At 41.4% G+C, this 18,010-nt stretch overlaps 1 protein-coding gene across 4 annotated transcripts in view; it reads left to right on the top strand.

Moving 5' to 3' along the window:
• Positions 1-18,010, top strand: part of CRIM1 (cysteine rich transmembrane BMP regulator 1) — a 184,756-nt gene that overhangs the window by 92,635 nt on the left and 74,111 nt on the right. For all 4 annotated transcript variants that reach the window (XM_036931634.2, XM_036931637.2, XM_036931635.2 and 1 more), the window contains 2 exons: positions 8,126-8,247; positions 17,563-17,745. In XM_036931634.2, the coding sequence (XP_036787529.1) occupies positions 8,126-8,247; positions 17,563-17,745 (305 nt within the window). The remainder of the gene's footprint in view (positions 1-8,125; positions 8,248-17,562; positions 17,746-18,010) is intronic.

Here is an 18,010-nt window from a genome sequence, read left to right as displayed (position 1 = left end):
GGCCAGAACATAAACCTAAGACAGTCCCGGTGTCAGAGTGCATTCTTTGGACCTTTGTCCCCTTAGGAAATGGGTAGGAGACAAAACCACAGAGGGAGGGCTTGTATGAGAGCGGAAAGCAACGACATGGGGGTGGCCAGTGGGCAACTTGGAGAATGTCTCCGCCTCCCTTCCAGCCCAGGTGAATAAGTGAGTGTGCAGCATTCATGGTCTCACTGACATTCTCACTGAATTTCAGCCAAGCTAGGTAAGTGTTAGATTGGAGCGGTGCACTTTGTGATGATGTTTAGAAGCTGAGAGTGTGTGTCTGCAGAGGAGAGGCTGGGGAAGGCAGGGCGGATGTTGGAAGGATGAGGCTCTGGGAAGCAGAGCAGTACCAGAGGATCTTTCACTTTGCACTGATGACAGGGATAAGAGGTCTGGGAATTGACAGCCCCTGTGGATCCAAGTGGGCGCGTGCTTAAGGTCAACTGCTTCAGCACCAGCTCAGGCCCCAGGTGGCCCTGAAGCCTGAGGAGCATTAGCGGCCCAGGCCGGAGAAGCTCGGCTCAGGTTTTCAAATTTAGTCCTGATGTATTTGGTATTTGTTCTTCACATGCTTGGGGGAGACATGGAATCGTCCGTATCCCATTGTATTCTGATTTGTGACTATATCTGATACCTCCCTAAACTGAACTAACTCGGCTGAGGGCCAGGACCCTGTGTATCCCCAGCTCCACCCGAGTGCTTACTGCATATACACACTCAGCAAATAGTTATGAAATCATTGCATTTGCATAAACCAGCGGTTTCCATAGTCCAAAGCATCCATTTCTAATGCAGTTGGCAATTCCAGCTCTGGAATGGAAATCCCTTGTTGTTGCTGTATTAAAACTCACTCTCCACGTCCAAACTTAGTCCTCCTTCCCAGAAGGCACTGTGCCAGTCCCCCCTCATTCTTACCCTTCCTGACTCTCCATGCATCTCTCACTCCTATCCCCTGTACCCTCTAAGGCCACCCTGCCCCAGTGAAAGCAAATGTAAGCGTCTTTCCCCCAGACCTAAGGGAGTGAGGGCAGAGGGCCTTCACCACACTTGGTGGTGTTCGGGCTGCTGGGCCGAACAGAGCCCTGTTCAGGTCACCTGCCAGATGCCAGCTCTCTCGTTTCACCGGGCCCTGGGCCCTGGGGACTCTTTCCGCTCTGACTCTTCCTCTGGTCCCGGCTCTCTGAGGACCGAGTCCCTTCAGACGCCAGTGTCTTCAGACAGTGATCCTGAGGCAGTGGTGTGTCTCCAGTGCCCGTGCTTTGTCCTCACCACCCCTGCTTATTATGGGCATGGTTCAAAAAGATGACTTTATAAATCTTACAGGAAACGTATAAGCCTGCAACTTTTCTTTTTCTACAATTTATGCTCTTTTTCTTCTAATTCAGCACCTTAAGTTTCCTGAGCCACATGCCAGCCTTGAGGAGGGGGCCGTGACCGTCTGCCCCTTGAGAAAGCGAGGAAGAGGGGAGCTATAATGACTTCATGAAGGGCTTACAAATGGACTTTATTATTGTTACTAATAATAGGAAATGCAAAGGCATATCTTACCTAATTTCCCTCAATTTATACCTTCTCTATAGTGGAGCATATCCTTTGTTGCTCACTGCAGAAAAGAACACAAAACAAACAGCAACAACACAAACGCAGAGATTTTTCTGTTGCCTCTGAAGGAGGGTCGGGGAGAAGGCGTTCTTAGTTTCTGGTTGTAAGAGTGGCAGCTCACTGAGAGGGTGGGGCGTGGCTGCTGGCAGGCACTGTTCCTCAGAGTTGGGCCCTGTGTTTGCTGCAGCTTATGCACATCTTAGTGCAGTGTGGTGGAACTGCAAGGAAATCATGCAGGAATTAGCTTGAGAAAGGACTGAGAGAGGGTTTCTTACTTGGGAGAGTAGTACATCTTGTGTGATGAGACATGAAAAAGATTGTGATGCTAAGGAGCTCCTGTAAGGAGAACAGTTTTCCATAAGGATAGTTGGACCCTCAGGTGGGATGATCCATTCCTTTTTGGATGTTTTATTTGCAGTATCTTCCCCTTCCCCACCCCACCCCTACTTTTTTTTTTTTTTTGACATATACATTCCTGGAAAGAGGTAAGGAAATTAATCAGTAGAAAGCACATCAAATTTAATTAAATTCGAAGCTACTTTTATAGAATAGGAATTTGTATTATGTGTCTTCATAATTTCCGTTGCTGACAGTGATTTCTTTAATATGCTATATGGAATCCTAATGGTGCAAGTGTTTTACCCTTTTATTTCTGCATTGTTCCTTGTTTGTTGACTAAAGGGAGACCTCCCTCCTACCTATCAATAGTAGTTTCTGATTTAGAGACAGTGATGCCCATCCCTTTTGAAGGGCTCCTGCACCCAGCTCAGATGTGGAATGAATCTAGTGTGGGGGCATCATTTGCAGAGGGCCTCACTGAGTTGTTTTCCCTCCAGAATATGGGCAGGGGTAGGGGGCTGCTTGCGGGAGATGAGTCCCATCTCCTCCTCCGCAGGAGTTTCTTGTAGGGGAATGTTAGAATGACATTTGCCCTGTGCTCTGCAGTGGGGGTGGCAGAAGGGACTCCAGTCCCCATGGCCTCTTCTAACCCACTGTGGGTTAGCCTCCCTTACAGTTTCTCTAGCCATTCTGGTGAAACAAACTATTGATACTTCTACGTAATTATGAAGCCATGCCCAATGATAAGGAGGCACCTGGGGCATCAGGCATATTGTTTCTTCTCCTGAGTGTTAGATCTTCAGTAGAGGAAAAAAAAAAAAAAGAATGGTAGATGTGTAAGTCCACTCCCCATTCAAAAAAAAAAATCAGTAAAGCTTCAGAGAGCAGGCCCATCTTGAGCTGGGCCTGAAGATTGAGGTGCTTGGCAAGAAGGAGTGGGAGGCGTGTGTGGGAGTATGAGACTGTGCTGTGTGCTCCAGGAGCAGGGCGCAAGTGAGGAGAAGCAACAGAAAGGGGGGGCTCTAGGATCAGACCCTGCAGCCGTGGGAATAGGAGTGGCTATCATTGGATCGTGGGATTTTATAGCTAGAAGAAAGATCATTAAGGTCCAGCCACCTCATTTTATACATAAGAAACTGAATGTCCCAGAGCTGAAGTGGCTTGCTAGTGGTCACCCATTTTCTGGTGGCTGATGATATTGGATAATAAATAAAGTTCTTTTCTTTATGGTCTCTCACTTCTAAGCAATAGTATTCAAACAGGAAGGAGTTTTGTAAATTATTAAGAGAAAATGCTACTAACTTCGTTCTCATTAAAATGATTCTACAGGAAAAAGCCAAGTAAGTAGTTTCAAGTGCAAATTGAACTATAGCTACTGCGATCCTGCACCTCTAGGAGTGAGGAAGAAGAGGACAAAGTGGGTCCCAGCTTCCCTTCATTGGAATCCCTGCAGCCCTTCCCCAGACTTGCAGAAAAACAGTCCTTGTGTCTTGCACCCTGGAATCTGCATTCTAGACAAATTTCGTAGGCCTTCCTCCACATACTAATTTTGAAAAGCCTTTTACCTATTAACTCTCTAAAATATATAAAAATAAAAATAATGCGTGATCTAACCTCTGACTTAGTAGGCATAAAAAACCTGTTTATTCCAGATTGTTGTTTGGATGCCTTTATCATTCATTTTTTCCATTTACAAGACAACTAAGACATACCCTTTGCTGTAGGGGAATTCCCAGGAGAAACAGTAGGATTTTGATTTGTTGAACAAGGAAGTTAAGTAACCCTGTGTCCTGCTGAACGGCAAAGGACAGAAAATTAATTGTGGCTGTTTTTTGATCAGAGAAAGCTTTGTAAGGTGAGTGGTCTTCAGGCTGTATGTAATTCACCAGGGGCTAAAGATAGCCAGGGATCTGAGGTGGAGTGGACACCCGAGCTGTGGCACTGAATGAGAGGGGTTGGGGTGAGGGGATTCAGTGAATGGTCGATTGTCACTGTTGCTCCTGTGCAGGGTGTGTGAGGAACCAGTGGAATGTGGACGGCTAAGAGAGAGGTGGAGGCTAGGCTTGGGAGCACCTTGTAAGCCATGCTGGGACTCTGGTCTCTGGCCTGACTGGGACTGTCTGTGGAGTCCAGGAAGCAAACCACAGGAAGGGAAAGTGTAAGTCTGCTGCTTTCAGCCAACAGAATCAGCCAGCGTGGGCCTCCTGCGGAAGGGAGTGCCCTCTAGGGGCTTAGCTGATTTCTGAGTGCTGCTCTTCTTTGTACTGAGGCACTGAGATGACCACTAAGCTGAACCCATTACCTCCTTAAGAGAAAAAAGACAGCTTAAGCAGTCCACCTGGATGTAGCTGCGATTACATTATGCAGAAGTTTATTAATGCGGTGCCCTGACTGATCATTATCTTAATACTGAGGATAACCCTAGAGGCTTGATTTTTTTTTCCTGCCAGTTGTAAATACAGGTTGCTTCTTCTTTGAAGTTAAAAAGTTCTTAGCCCATATATTGTATGATTCTGTTTATATGAACTGTCCAAAATAGGCAAATCCATAGAGACAGAACATAGACTAGGCTGTTGGGGGCTGGAGGAAGAGGGGGAGGACAGGGTTTCTTTTTGAGGTGATAAAACTGTTCTAAAATTAGGCGGCAGTGATGGCTGCACCACCCTGTGAATATAAAGCCACTGACTTGCGCACTTTAAAAGAGTGAATTTTTATGGTATGTGAATTATATCTCAATAAAGCTGCTGTTGGTTTTTTTTTTTCTAAGCCCTTTGCACGTCTGCTCCAGGTATCCTGAAAATAGTTCTGCTTGAAGTAGCCTTTTTGAGTTCATGGTACAGAAATCACAGGACTTTGTTTCTCACTCTTTGATATTTTTGTTTTGTTTTGTTAATATCCCTCTTTTACTCATCTCCAGTTCTGTCCAATTTAAGAAGTATTTATTTAATGACAATCCATGACAGATACAAGGAAAGCTTGTGGTAAGATGAGTACTCGAGTCACTACAAAACCACGGAGAAGAGCCATAAGACAGGTGTGGTTTGGGGGTTCAGAGAGAAGCTGTTTTTTGAAGTTGGTTTAGACAGACAGATGGTATCTAGGCAGACAGCTGGAGGCGAGGGCGGAGTGACTAAGGAGAGCTAGTGCTGGGTGACTAGTCACAAGGGAGACTGGGGTGAGCAGTGCAAAGACAGCAAAGTGAGGCTTGTCTGGAGAATAGAAGTGTGACTATTGCATAAGGAAAAGGAGGAGAAATACTGTGAGACAGGATTGGAAGAAAAGCATGTGGACTCCAGAGTGTTGGATCTAGGCTGAGAAGTTGATAGATTAAGTGAAGAATAACTGAAGGTCGTTGACTATGGAAGTAAGGACTGGAGCCACAGAGTGGCTGTGGCATGGAGTGGAAGGAGGAGAGGCTTCGGTGAGCAGAAACCATGTTAAAAACTGAAATTCAGGGGAGGGGAGGGTCTTAGAAGTCAGGGATAGGTGTTGGCATCAGTTGCAGGAGCATCTCTTTCTCGTGTAAGTGTACTTCCTCTGCCGCTGGTCCACATGTTTTCCCATTCCCTTGCTTGCTCTTTATCCAGGCACTGGGGTGAAGGGGAGGAAGAAGATGGGGGGAGGGGGCAAACAAAGAATGGAAATAAAGACAAAGGTGTTGAGGACTACATGCTTCAGTAGTGCTGTAACTCTACAGTTCCTCTTCATGACCCAACAGAAGAGATCTAGAGTTTTCTAGTAGAAAATAAGGTGCAAGGAAAACTTAATTTCAGGTCAAGTGATTAGGCTGTGTGCCTCACTATTCCCAACTGTAAAAGGGAAGAACACTTACCTCCAATGTGTTCCAAGGGAAACAGAATCTAGAATGATCTTATTAAAGAAAATTTTTAATTATGTTGGACTCATATAATGTATACACACATATATTTCCTTGGCAAGTAAGGTCCTGATGAGATCCCCCATTTGTTACCTAAGAGAGTGAATATAGATGTATCTATCAAAAGATAACTCGTGTGAGTTTTATTATGTTGAATGATATGAAATTGCTATCTATTTCCATTTACAGAAAATGGCAGTCTTGTAAAGTTTCAATCTAATAGGTAGTTGCTCCATAGATATCTGGTGTGAGCCCAGATCTCCACCTGTCTGGCTCCTTCATAAATTCACTCTTTATTAAGATGCTAATGGTCCTTAACACCTGCTAATCTCAGGTTTCAGGGGAAGTTGTGGGAAATCAAAAGATGGCAGAAGGTAGAGAGGACTTGCCAAGCCAGTAGAGAAGGGAGAAGGGGAAGGCCAGCCCGCAAAAACCAGGGCATCTGAGTCCTTGGCTCTTTTACCTGCAGTCGTTCTGGGTTTTGGAGTAGAGCTTCACTATCCAAGATTTTCCTTTCCTACATGGGTTCCTAAGCAGTTGTGTGCAGTTTTAGATCTTCTGTAACATGCTGGAGACAACCTCTATGGGTCTCCAGGAAAAAAAGAGATTTAAATGTTGGGATGTTGGTCACATGCAAGAGTAGACGACTGAGGGTGGATTGAGTCTGGTTTTCAGGTCAGTGTGGTTTCTGACAGCCTGGCCCATGAGTGCACGTACAGTGTTCTGTCCCTGAAGGGCTGACCACATCTGAAGTGGTACTTTTTGGTTGATTGTATGCTCTCTGGTGTTGAAATTAGAATGATTCCTTGGAATACATCAGTAGGTGAGACTGTGAATCCCAGAAGATGTGGCAGAGCAGGTTAATCAGCCGTTCTTGTAGGATGCTTTCATCGTAGTCACATCCAGATACTGGGATCAAGGTGTGACCTCTCAATACTCTAGCCCCACTAGTCTGTATATTCTGAAGACTTTACGTTGTACAGTGTCATGTGCAGCAAATATAAAAATTATATTGTTACTGTGATATCACAGGGATTTTAATTAATCAAAGACCTGAGAACAATAAGAGAAGAAAACAATCACTTAAATAAGAAGGGGAAAAAACAGAATAAATGGGTGTTAATAGTCTGGGGATGTTACAGCCCCATGACATCGACCCCTCTGTACGTAGACACCCACATGCTTCCTGCAAGGATGTCTCTTTACAGCATGCCTGCCTTTTACTCCTGCCCACCTGGGAACTCCCTTCTTCATCCTCTTCCCCTCTGACCCACACCTCCATGCCCAGGGGAGTCCCAGGCCTGAGTCAGCTGCTCCTTCCTTTTATTGCATCTACATCCTGATGCCCTGCTGCCCTGAGCTTCTCATTTCCTGCCTCCTATTTCATTGTAACAGATCAGCATAAGGCAATGGACATTTTTTTCTCCTCTTACTTTTATTTATTATTACCTGCTTCTTGTATTTCTGTTTAGGCAAGTTTCACAGCAAAGAGGAAGTTAAGTAAGGGTGAAAGCCAGCAGAGCTAGCTAGCAGTTCACAGAGCACCTCATTCATGCACAGAGAGAGAAATGCACTTGTGTAGCTTAGAAGATCCAAAAAAGTCAGACTTTCAGGTTTCAAATAGCTGTCCACTTACTAATGTCCACTTACTAATGCTTATGCCCCTTATTTATAAAGAGCTCCTCAGTCTGCAGTCAGAGTCTTTCTCCTGTTTATACACAATTATAAATTAACATGGTTCCCGGTCAGGGTGTTACTGGACATTATTGCACTGACAAAAAAAAAGACTGAAAAGCTACTAACTCAACAGTTGAAAGAAGAGCCAGAAAACTCTCTGGAAAACACCTAAAGGTCAACAGCCGCAAAGCAGCAAGGTGGAGCCATTCAGCGCAGGAGTGCCCATCCCATGTGAGCCCGTGCTAGCATCCCCGAGCATGGACTAAGTTCACAGTATGCGCACATGAAGATGGCCTGGAGTCATCACAAGGATGTTACACTCCATGCTGATCTGCTTAAGTAAGAAGTGGAGTCATGCATTTCAGGGATATTTCTGTCAAAACGGTGAAAGTCAAAAATGTAGGTTCATATTAAGGAGATGAGCCTTAGTTATCAGGCATGCAACGTATATCGGACAGCTGCCCCATTCCCCAGGGACCCCAGGTAAACAGGGCCATGTCATGCAGACGTGTCTGCATGCCACAGCCACTGCTGCTCCATGGTCTCGCGACTTATATGCTGTCATTATTCACGGGGTTTTCCTTCCCTTTTCTCTGGTTGCAGATGCGAGTGTCTCTCTGGCTTATGTGGTTTCCCCGTGTGTGAGGTGGGATCTGCCGCCCGCATAGTCTCTCGTGGAGACGGGACTCCTGGAAGGTGCTGTGATGTCTTTGAATGTGTTAATGGTATGTGGGGTTTCTCTCGTTCTCAGAGAGCGCACGTTTGTGCAGGAGGAGGAGGGAGGGTCCGACCGAGCGGCTCCTGCCTCCCGCAAGGTGGGGAATATATACAGGGACTTGAAATTCACTCAGAAGCTTTGCTCAAGACCCACAGTGCAGTAAAGGAAGCCTGAGAGGGAGTCATCATCCCATCCGTGGGGAAGAGGTTTTGGAAAATGTAACAGCAGGCTGCATGTAGCTGTCATATTCTGCAGCATTTTGGTAGTACAGGTATTTTAGGATTTGAAGAAAAGGACTGTGGAACCTACAGTCATGCCCCTGCTGTCACTCACACCTCATCCCGTTGCAGTCAGGTGGTGACCTATGTCACTCACACCACATTGGAACTACCAGATTTTGAAACAGGAAAGACATTGTTCATCTAGTTTGGTGTTTTCCTTCTTCGGGCATCTTTACCCAATGCCCGGTCATTAGCATTGGCCTGCTTTGCCCCAGGAGAAGGATTCTTCAGTCACATGGTTCCTTCAAATAGAATCTATCTCTCCCTTTCACCTTTTGTGAGAGGGCGTCATGTTTGGTGACATGATGGTGTTTATTAAATTTAGACGCTGGGAGAGTGGAGAACCTAAAAGGTGCCCCTCCATCAGAATTTTCCCCATTAAAATTCAAGCAAGAAGCAAGAGAAATGTCAGTAATTTTAGAGAGATTAATTTAGTCAATACCTGACACAAGGAAATGAAGATGGATTTGGTCCACTTCAGTAAAATGACTCATACAGAAGCATCCATTGTAACTACTGCCTGTAAGAAATCAGAGTCCAGAAGATTTTCTGCCCTCTCCCAAGCCTCCCCTTCCTGACAAGGAAAGGCTGTACTAGAGCCAAGTGGTGTTCCATTGCACTCTGTAGTTTGCAGGCCAGCAGCTGCCCATTGCTTGGTTTGCTTTGAAGAAACACTTGCCATGTGGCTTCGTGGTTAACAGAGAACACAGAGTGGAACCCAATGAGCTCAGTTTGAAAACTGGTTCCTCCACTTACTAGCTGTGTAACTGTGGGAAGCTCTTGATCTCCCTGGGCCTCAGTTTCCACATCTGTCAAATGGAGTGAATGACAGTAAATTAAGTGAGGTTTTATATGTTAAGTACCTGGAGCAAATAGTCTTATTGTTTTGTGTGCCCACCTTCTGTTCACATCTAAAGACACTGTTATGGTCAGTCCAGCGTGGGTGGAGAAGGTGAGCTGAGCTTCCTGACTTCACAAAGACAAGCACAAGTACAGAGCAAGTTCCATGTACATAAATCTCTTCTCAATGCTTCTCTCCACCCTTATTATCCAACTAGTAATAATGTCTGTTAAACAGCAACAAATAACCAAGGAGACCTTTTTCTCTGGTACCTCTGCAGTTTAATTTATTACAGGGGATATTCTGTGAATATTTAACTCATACACTGGAGGCAGAACCAGTCACTTCTTGCCCCGGGCTCCCTGCATCTCAGATGTGCTTCCTCCTACTACTTTCCACTCTGCAAGTACTCACTTGTCTCTCATTCTTGCGTCTGAACTGCCAGAGGGCAGAGAGTCTATCCTGTGTCTGTGGATATTAGCATATTGTCTGCCTCACAGAAGGCACCCAGGTTTTCTTGAGTGAGTGAGAGAGTGAGCGGGCATGTGACCTGATTCGTATTGCCATAGTTCCCCCAGGAATTGGCTGTTAAATACCAGCCCATCGATGGGGTGGCTTTGTGGGAATCCTTTGTCTTTTATTGCCCTACAGGTTAATCTTAGGTCATTTGTGCCCTGGGGATAGGGTGCTGTAGTGTCCTCTGGTTGAGGAAGAAGAGTGCCACCTTCTTTTCTTCAGGGGTATTGAAACCCAGTGTCACACCTTTCTTATCAGGAGGCTGATGTTACATCTGGCTCAGTGCAGTGATTCAGACAGCTAATAACTGCACCCTGCCTCAGCAGCCTTAGGTGACTCTCCGGGCCTGCCCCGGTTTATGGCCTCACTGCCTGCAGAGCCTCTGACATGAGGAACAGGACTCGCCTTCTGCCAAGAGAAAGTGTCGAGAGACAGAGCACTGTCATGTACTTATGATGGTGCTTCTTTCTCACCACCGTAGCATTGGGTGGCCTTTGCTTTGTTTCTTGCCCTGCTGTGCTGTCTGTATTACTATATCAGTCCTTCAGTTGTGGGTGAGACTAGTAACTATAATACTATGAAGAGTCATAATCCTACAGAATAATGTTTAAGGACTATTTATCTCAAAGTCTGTATTTTACTCCTTTTGACATATACATACATACACACACATATTCGTATGTATGTGTATTTTATTTGCCACCCAGTGCCCTGGGAAAATCTTACTGTTGTCATGTCAGCTGTAGGAGGTCATTACATATTAAAAAATCATTGTATCAATTAGGCAGAAGTCTGTTTTATTTATATATATGAAGATAAATAATATATATATTATATGTATTATATATATTAAATATATATATATGTAATATATATAAAGCTTTGCTTATCCACAGAGGATTTCAGGCAACTTTTACAACTGTACAATAACAGAGGTAAAATAGTAATGAGACGAGAGAATCAGAAGCATAGAGTTGTAGGTAAAAGTTGAAAGTAAAAACCGAAAAGAAAGCACCCGCAGGTATACAGACCACACGTGTCTGTGTAATTGCTGGAGTTAAATGTTATGCAAAGCTCCCAGATTCTTAGCCATCAAAGTGAAAAAGGAAATAGAGTCAGATACATAATTCTTATTTTTAAAGAAAAGGAGCCTACTGGACAGGGCTCCTCTCTTCTCACATGAAAACTTAAAGAGAGCACTGGGTGATGCAGTAGCTCATGCCCTCAGTTGCTTTCATGCCACCAGTGCAGAAACAGGTTTCCCGTGGCGGCTCTTCTCAATAAAATGCAAAAGCAAAATATTAAAATGCAACTCAGTGAAAGCAGTTCTCAGAGATCAGTTTGACACACAGCTGGAACCTAGATGCCTGCCACACTGTCTCTTAATTTTGAGAACTCCCCCAAGTATAGGAATAGATCTAGAAACTCTAGTTGAGGAGACAGTGGGTTGACCGGTAACATAACTAAGCCCATAGGGAGAAACGGAGATTGCATGCCAACGCGCACACAGTTCCTCAGCTGCCATCCAGATGATCCAGAGGCTTTTGTTATTTTAGTTTAAGGTAAGCACTCAAGTGGAAACACAAAATTTAAAGTGATCACAGGGAATTTGAGAACTCCAGAGTTTTGTAAACCTTAGTATGGGTGAATAGATGGAGAGAACATTCTCCAGAAGTATTACTTCTTTTTTCAGGTTAGTTTGGTTCAGTTTGGTTTGGTTTTTTTTGGTGGTAGGGATTGGAAAGTTGCAAACCAGATTGTAACAGTTCACCGTTGAATTCTGTGATGTGAGCCAAAAGTAGGACTCGGAGGGTGTTGGTTGAACAAGAACCCTGCTGTTTAGAAGCTAGAACAACAGGTGGTAATGAGGAGCTCCTTTTATGTGGACGGAGAAGTCATCCAAATCATCACCCAGAAGTATGAGCTCCACAGCAGTGGTGCAGCAATCCTGGATCTCCTTCAGAAAATGGTTCTGTATCTGCTCAGGCCCACAAACAAAAGTTTTATCATCAATCAGCTAGAGCTGACTGATGGCCTCTGCTTTTAGATGGGCATGTATATTCCATTTTATCAAAATAAATGCAGTTGTCTTAAACTGGCCCACCTCACATTCCTGGAGGCATTTGGGTTTGAAATCTCAGGCACAGAATTTGGAAGTGATCATTTGGTTGCTTCAATATGATCAGTTGTCCAATGTATATATACAAAAATCTAAATAAAATGAAACATTTGGGTTGAGTATCATAGCCAGTAACTGACTCTCTAGCATTAGACACTAACATGTAAAATTGAACACAGGGGAGTCATACCCAAAGTTGGCTTGTATAAAATTTTGGCCTCATTCCTGTTAATTAGAAAATTAATACAAAACATCTATTAAGAACCTATTGTCTATATGGCAGTAATGCTCAGTAATGTTTCTAGAGACATATGTCTACTTCTATAATGATAGGACACTTTGAAAGAAATATTCACTCAGCATGCATTTATTAAGCACATTAGCAAAGCTATTTATTAGCCTTATCAAGCTAATTTTGCTTAAGTAATACAGTCTTTTGGAATCCTTTACAGGTACTGTTCCCTTTCCCTTATCTGTTGGGTGTACTCTAGCATACACCCGCCCCACCCCCCAATAAAAAAGTTTATTTTTTTACCTTCCAGGTGTTTGGAAGCCCATGTACCCTGTCTTTATTGGGGTTATATCAGTTTGCTGTTGACTTACACAGAAATTTCCAGACATTTCCCATCTGTCATACAGTTGTTTCTCTTGGCTTACAGTGTCTACCCACTTGACTTCTATACAGCTCACCTACCTATACAGGCAAGGCAGTAGCTACAGGCAATGGCTATACAGGGAAGGTGTCAGCTATTTCCTACTGAGAAATTGAAGGCAAAGAGCAACAGAGTTTATCTATTTGGATATTTTTCTCCACTTTAACATTTGATGTAAAGTTCTACTAAAATTATATACCTATCACCATCTGCTAATCAGCATTATTTGGCAGACAGTAGAGGTTATTGAATCTGTGCTATAAGGCACTTTTTCAGGAGTTCTGGAACATATTAAAAAGGGAAGAGAAGGTTCCAGAATTTAGAAATATAAATTTTAATTGGGCAGACACAGAACACAAAAATCACTAAAAAAACAATTTTATGCATCTCTGCATTGAGAAGTACAAATTACCTAGTAACTTGTTTCTTTGTAATATTTTTCTTTTCCACATTCACTTAAATTGTCCTCTTATAGAGGTAGTGGTCATCTCCACATTGTTCTGAAATTCACTTCTAGCCCCAGTAGGTAAAAAAGTAAATCAGTATTGCTCCTCAAGGCCCACTGCCAGCCTTTTTATCATGCACTTTTCTGAAGAGTCTCTAAAAATTCTTCTCAGCATCAAATAGGGATTTCATTACATGGTGATGTTTCTTAACCTAAAGAATTGATTGTATTTTTTAGGCTGTGTCTTGGGGACTCCCCATCTCTTTAAAAATTCCACTCACTTGTTCTGTGTGCTAGCTAGTGAAACTTAGCAGCCCCAGTCGGTTCATCAGTCACTTCCCCACCCACTAACGCTTCTGCACACCCCACCCAAAAAATGAGTCCTTCTACAGCATCTTTATTCATAACCAGTCTTCCCTCCTCACTTCTTCAAATTTTGCCCCAAGATTGGTAGCTTCACCCAGATGGTAAATGTGGTTGATTAAACCAACTAAGTAATTAATATTGATTATTTTTCTTCACTTTGAATGGGTGCTCAGCATCTTGTTAGAGGACTGTTTTACCTTGCTCCTGGGCATGCAAGTTTTGATTCGTAAAAGCACCCCGTTTTCTCTGCTTTGGAACTTCTGGTCTGTCTGCTTAGTTCCTTCCTACCTAATGTTGGTTGAAAGTATACAGAAGAATTCTAAGCTATAATACAATCATTCTTTTTAAAATAAAATTTTCTGAAAAAAGAAGTAGTGTGTCTAACCAGCACTAGGAAAGAGGTTCAAACATTCACATTCACTGCCTGTGTAAACAGGAATATAGCTGTCTCTCCCTAGTCATGTGACTTTCAGCAAGTCACCTAATCTCTTTAAATTTCATTTTCCTAATCAAAAAAATGGATATTAATACTTGTTCTGTCTTCTTAGACTGGTGGAAAATCAAATGAGAAAGTCATTGACCTTAAGTATAATAACAAATTAAACATATTCAAATTAAAATACAGTAGAATTTTAAATTAGTCCTCTGTAAATATTTTGAACATGCATGGTGACATATTAAGAAATGATGTTGGGACAGGAGTACATGAGGGCTCTCTTTATCTTAAGCCAGTTTTCTCCACCTTATTAATAAACAGGGTGTATTAGTTCAGGAGAACTTTCTTCAGCTTGGGATTATTTATATTTTACCAGCATTATTGAAATTCATACCATGCAGTTCACCAAGTTAAGCAATTCACATATTTCTTAGTATATTCACAGTTTTCTAATCATCACCACAATCAATTTTAGAACACTTTGATCAACCCCCAAAATTTCCAAACTCATTAATAGTCACACCCAATGTCACCCCCAGGTCCCCAGTCCTAGGCAACTGCTAATCTGCTTTCTGTCTCTATAGATGTGCCTATTCTGGGCGTTTCATATAAATAGAATCATACAATAAGTGGTCTTTTTTGACTGGCTTCTTTCACTTAGCATAATGTTTTCTATAGTCATTCATGTTATAGCCTATATCAGAACTTCATTCCTTTCTATGGCCAAGAAATATTTTCACTGTATGGATATATCAGTTTGTTTATCCATTCATCAGTTGATGGACATTTAAATTGTTTCTGTTTTTTTGCTTTTGTAAATAATGCTGCTATGAACATTTGTGTACAAGTTTATATGGGCATATGTTTTCATTTCTCTTGGGTATATAGCTGGGAGTGGCATTGCTGGATTAAACAGTAACTCTATGTTTAATATTTTGAGGAGCTGGAAACTTTGGAATATTGGAAACATTGTTTTGCAAAGCAGTATCACTTTTACATCTTCACCAGCAATGTATGAGAGTATAAATTTCTCCACATCCTCATAACACTTGTTATTATCTATGTCTTTCTGGTTATAGCATTTGAAGTAGGGTCTCCTTGTGGCTTTAATTTGTTTTCCTCTAAGAACTAATGATATTGGCATCCTTTCCTGTGCTTGTTGGCCATTTCTATATCTTATTTGGAGAAATGTCTGTTGAAATGTTTGCTTATTTTTCAATTGGGTTACTTTTTATTGTTGACTTAAAGGAATTCCTTATATATTCTTGGTACAAGTCCTTTATCAAGTATATGATTTACAAACATTTTCTCCCATTCTTTGGTTATCTTTTTACTTTTTGGTATTCTTTGAAGCACAAAAGGAAATGAAGTCCAGTTTACCTATTTTTTCTTCTGTTGTTTGTGCTTTTTGTGTCACATCTAAGAAACCGTTGCCTAATCCAGAGTCGCAAAGATTTACTCTTGTTTTCTTCTAAGAACTCCATAGTTGGAGCTGTTACATTTGTCATAGCTCTGTGGTTCCTTTTGAGTTAATTTTTATATGATTCATTGTGGGCCATTGTCATTCTTTTGCATGTGGATACCTCTTGCCCCTCCACAACTTGTTGAAAAAACTATTCTTTACCTTCACGAATTGGCTTGGCACCATGTCAAAAATTAGTAAATGTGAAGGTTTATTTCTGAACTCCGTCAATTCCATTGAATTATACATTTATCCTCATGCTAGAACCACACTGTCTTAATTATAGTGCTATAGTATGTCTTGAAATCAGGAAGTGTGAGTCTCCAACTTTCTTCTTTTCAAGATTGTTTGGTAGTTCTGGGTCCCTTGTATTTCCATGTGAGTTTTAGGACTGACTTGTCAGTCTCTGCAAAAGAACCAGCTAGGATTTTGGTAAGGATTGCTTTCAATGTATAGATCAATTGTGAGGGATAGTTTCATCTTAACAGTATTATCTTCCAATCTATGAACATGGATGTCTTTCCATTTATTTAGGCCATATTTAATTTCATTGAAAAATGTTTTGAAATGTTCAGAGTATGAGTTTTATGCTTTATTAAATTTATTACTAATTATTTTCTTTTTGATGCTTTGTGAATAGGATTGTTTTCTTAACTTCATTTTCAGATTTATTGATAGTGTATATAGATACACAGTTTGAATTGTAATATTACCCTGAAATTTTGTTGAACTTGTTTATTAGTTCTGATAGTTTTTTTAGTAGATTCTTTAGAATTTTTTTATATAAGATCATGTCTTCTGCAGCTAGAAATAGTTTTACTTAGTCCTTTCTGATATGGGTGCCTTGTATTTCTTTTTCTTGCCTGACTGCCTTTCCTAAAATCTCTAGTACAATGTTGAATCAAAGTGGTAAGAGTGGACATCATTGTCTTACTCCTGGTCTTAGGGGAAAGCATTCAGTCGTTCACTATTAAGTATTATGTTAGCTATGGGTTTTCATAAATGCCATTTATCAAGTTTAGGAAGTTCCCCTTCTGTTCCTGGTTTATTGAACATTTTTCTCATGAAAGGGTATTGGATTCTGTTGAATGCTTTTTCTGTGTCTGTTGAAATGGTTTTGTGGTTTTTGTCCTTTATTCTATTAACATGCCATATTACATCAGTTGATTTGGGGATGTTAAACCAACTTTGCATTCTTGGAATAAATCCCACTTGGTCATGGTATATAATCTTTTTTACATGTTGCTGGATTCAGTTTACTAGTATTTTTTTTTTGAGGATTTTTCTATCTATATTCATGAGAGATGTTGACCTATAATTTTCTTTTTCTTGTGATATCTTTGTCTGGTGGGAGTTCTTTCAAGTCAACCAAAACTAGAGATAAGGAGTGACTGCAAACAGTGTGTTTCTAGGTAGAAAAAAAAAATTTTTTTTAAATCATTGTATCATTATTAGAGTTCTAAATTCAGGGCTCTTGAGTCTAGCAAAACATAACCTTGAAACACAGAGGAAGAGTACACTGTTTTAATTGAAGAACTACTGGTTTTGCTTCTGTCATTTGCTAAATGTGTTACTTTGAGCAAATTTCCTAGGGTTTTTCTCACTTCTAATTCAGGACATCTATAACTAGACCTTTGTTATTGGGATTAAGTAAAGTACTATATATGTAGAAAACATTTTAAGGCCAAGCTGTTAAAATGATAGGTTATTAAGCCAGTAGAAACAGAAAAGAATTTAGGAGAGAATGCTAGACTAATAGGAGAACATCACCTCCAAAAATAGGCCTAAATAAATTTTGGGGCAGTCAAAACACAACCTAATGTGGAGGTAGGCTCATTTATTTTAAGTAAGGATGATTTAACAAGACAAATGTAATCTCTTTAAAGCATGTTATCAGATATGTGAATTTCATGATCAAATGGTTACCTTTTCTGGGAAATCAGTGTAAACCAGTGTAGATTTTGCTAAGGGGAATTTCAGTTTTGAAGGGCAGAGAGGAGGATGATGTATTTTGTTTTATTTTACTTTACATTGCTTTATTGCTTCTGTTATTTTAAAAAAAGATGCCAAATTTAGTAAATTGCCGTCAAATTTTAACCTCCCGCTACCAGACAGAATGTTTCTAGAGGCTGTCTGAAAAACATAAAAGGACACCACTCAGAAATGACTTTGAATATGCCTCGTTTGTTTCAACTCCTTTCAGAAACAAAGCCAGCCTGTGTGTTCAACAATGTGGAATATCATGATGGAGATATGTTTCGAATGGACAACTGTCGGTTCTGTCGATGCCAAGGGGGTGTTTCCATCTGCTTCACTGCCCAGTGCGGTGAGTTGAACTGCGAGAGGTACTATGTGCCCGAAGGGGAGTGCTGCCCGGTGTGTGAAGGTAAGAAAAGGAGCTAATTCAAGATTAATAAGAATGTACATGGTTCAGAATTTTAATATCAAAATTGACCTAATTCAGTGTCGTCCAAAAATAGAAAAATATTGTAAAAGTTCCCTTTTTATCACATCGTTGTCTACCTTTAAGGACTTAGATAATGCCAGGTGACTGTGTGAAGATACTTCCTCATATGCCCTGGGTGGCCTCATAGACAGTGGCCCCCTTCTTCCACAGGTCAGCGTGAGATATCCTGGAAGTTCTGTCTGTT

This window comes from Manis pentadactyla, chromosome 2, assembly GCF_030020395.1.
Source record: "Manis pentadactyla isolate mManPen7 chromosome 2, mManPen7.hap1, whole genome shotgun sequence".
Classification (NCBI taxonomy): Eukaryota; Metazoa; Chordata; class Mammalia; order Pholidota; family Manidae; genus Manis; species Manis pentadactyla.
This window is presented reverse-complemented; position numbering and strand designations above follow the sequence as displayed.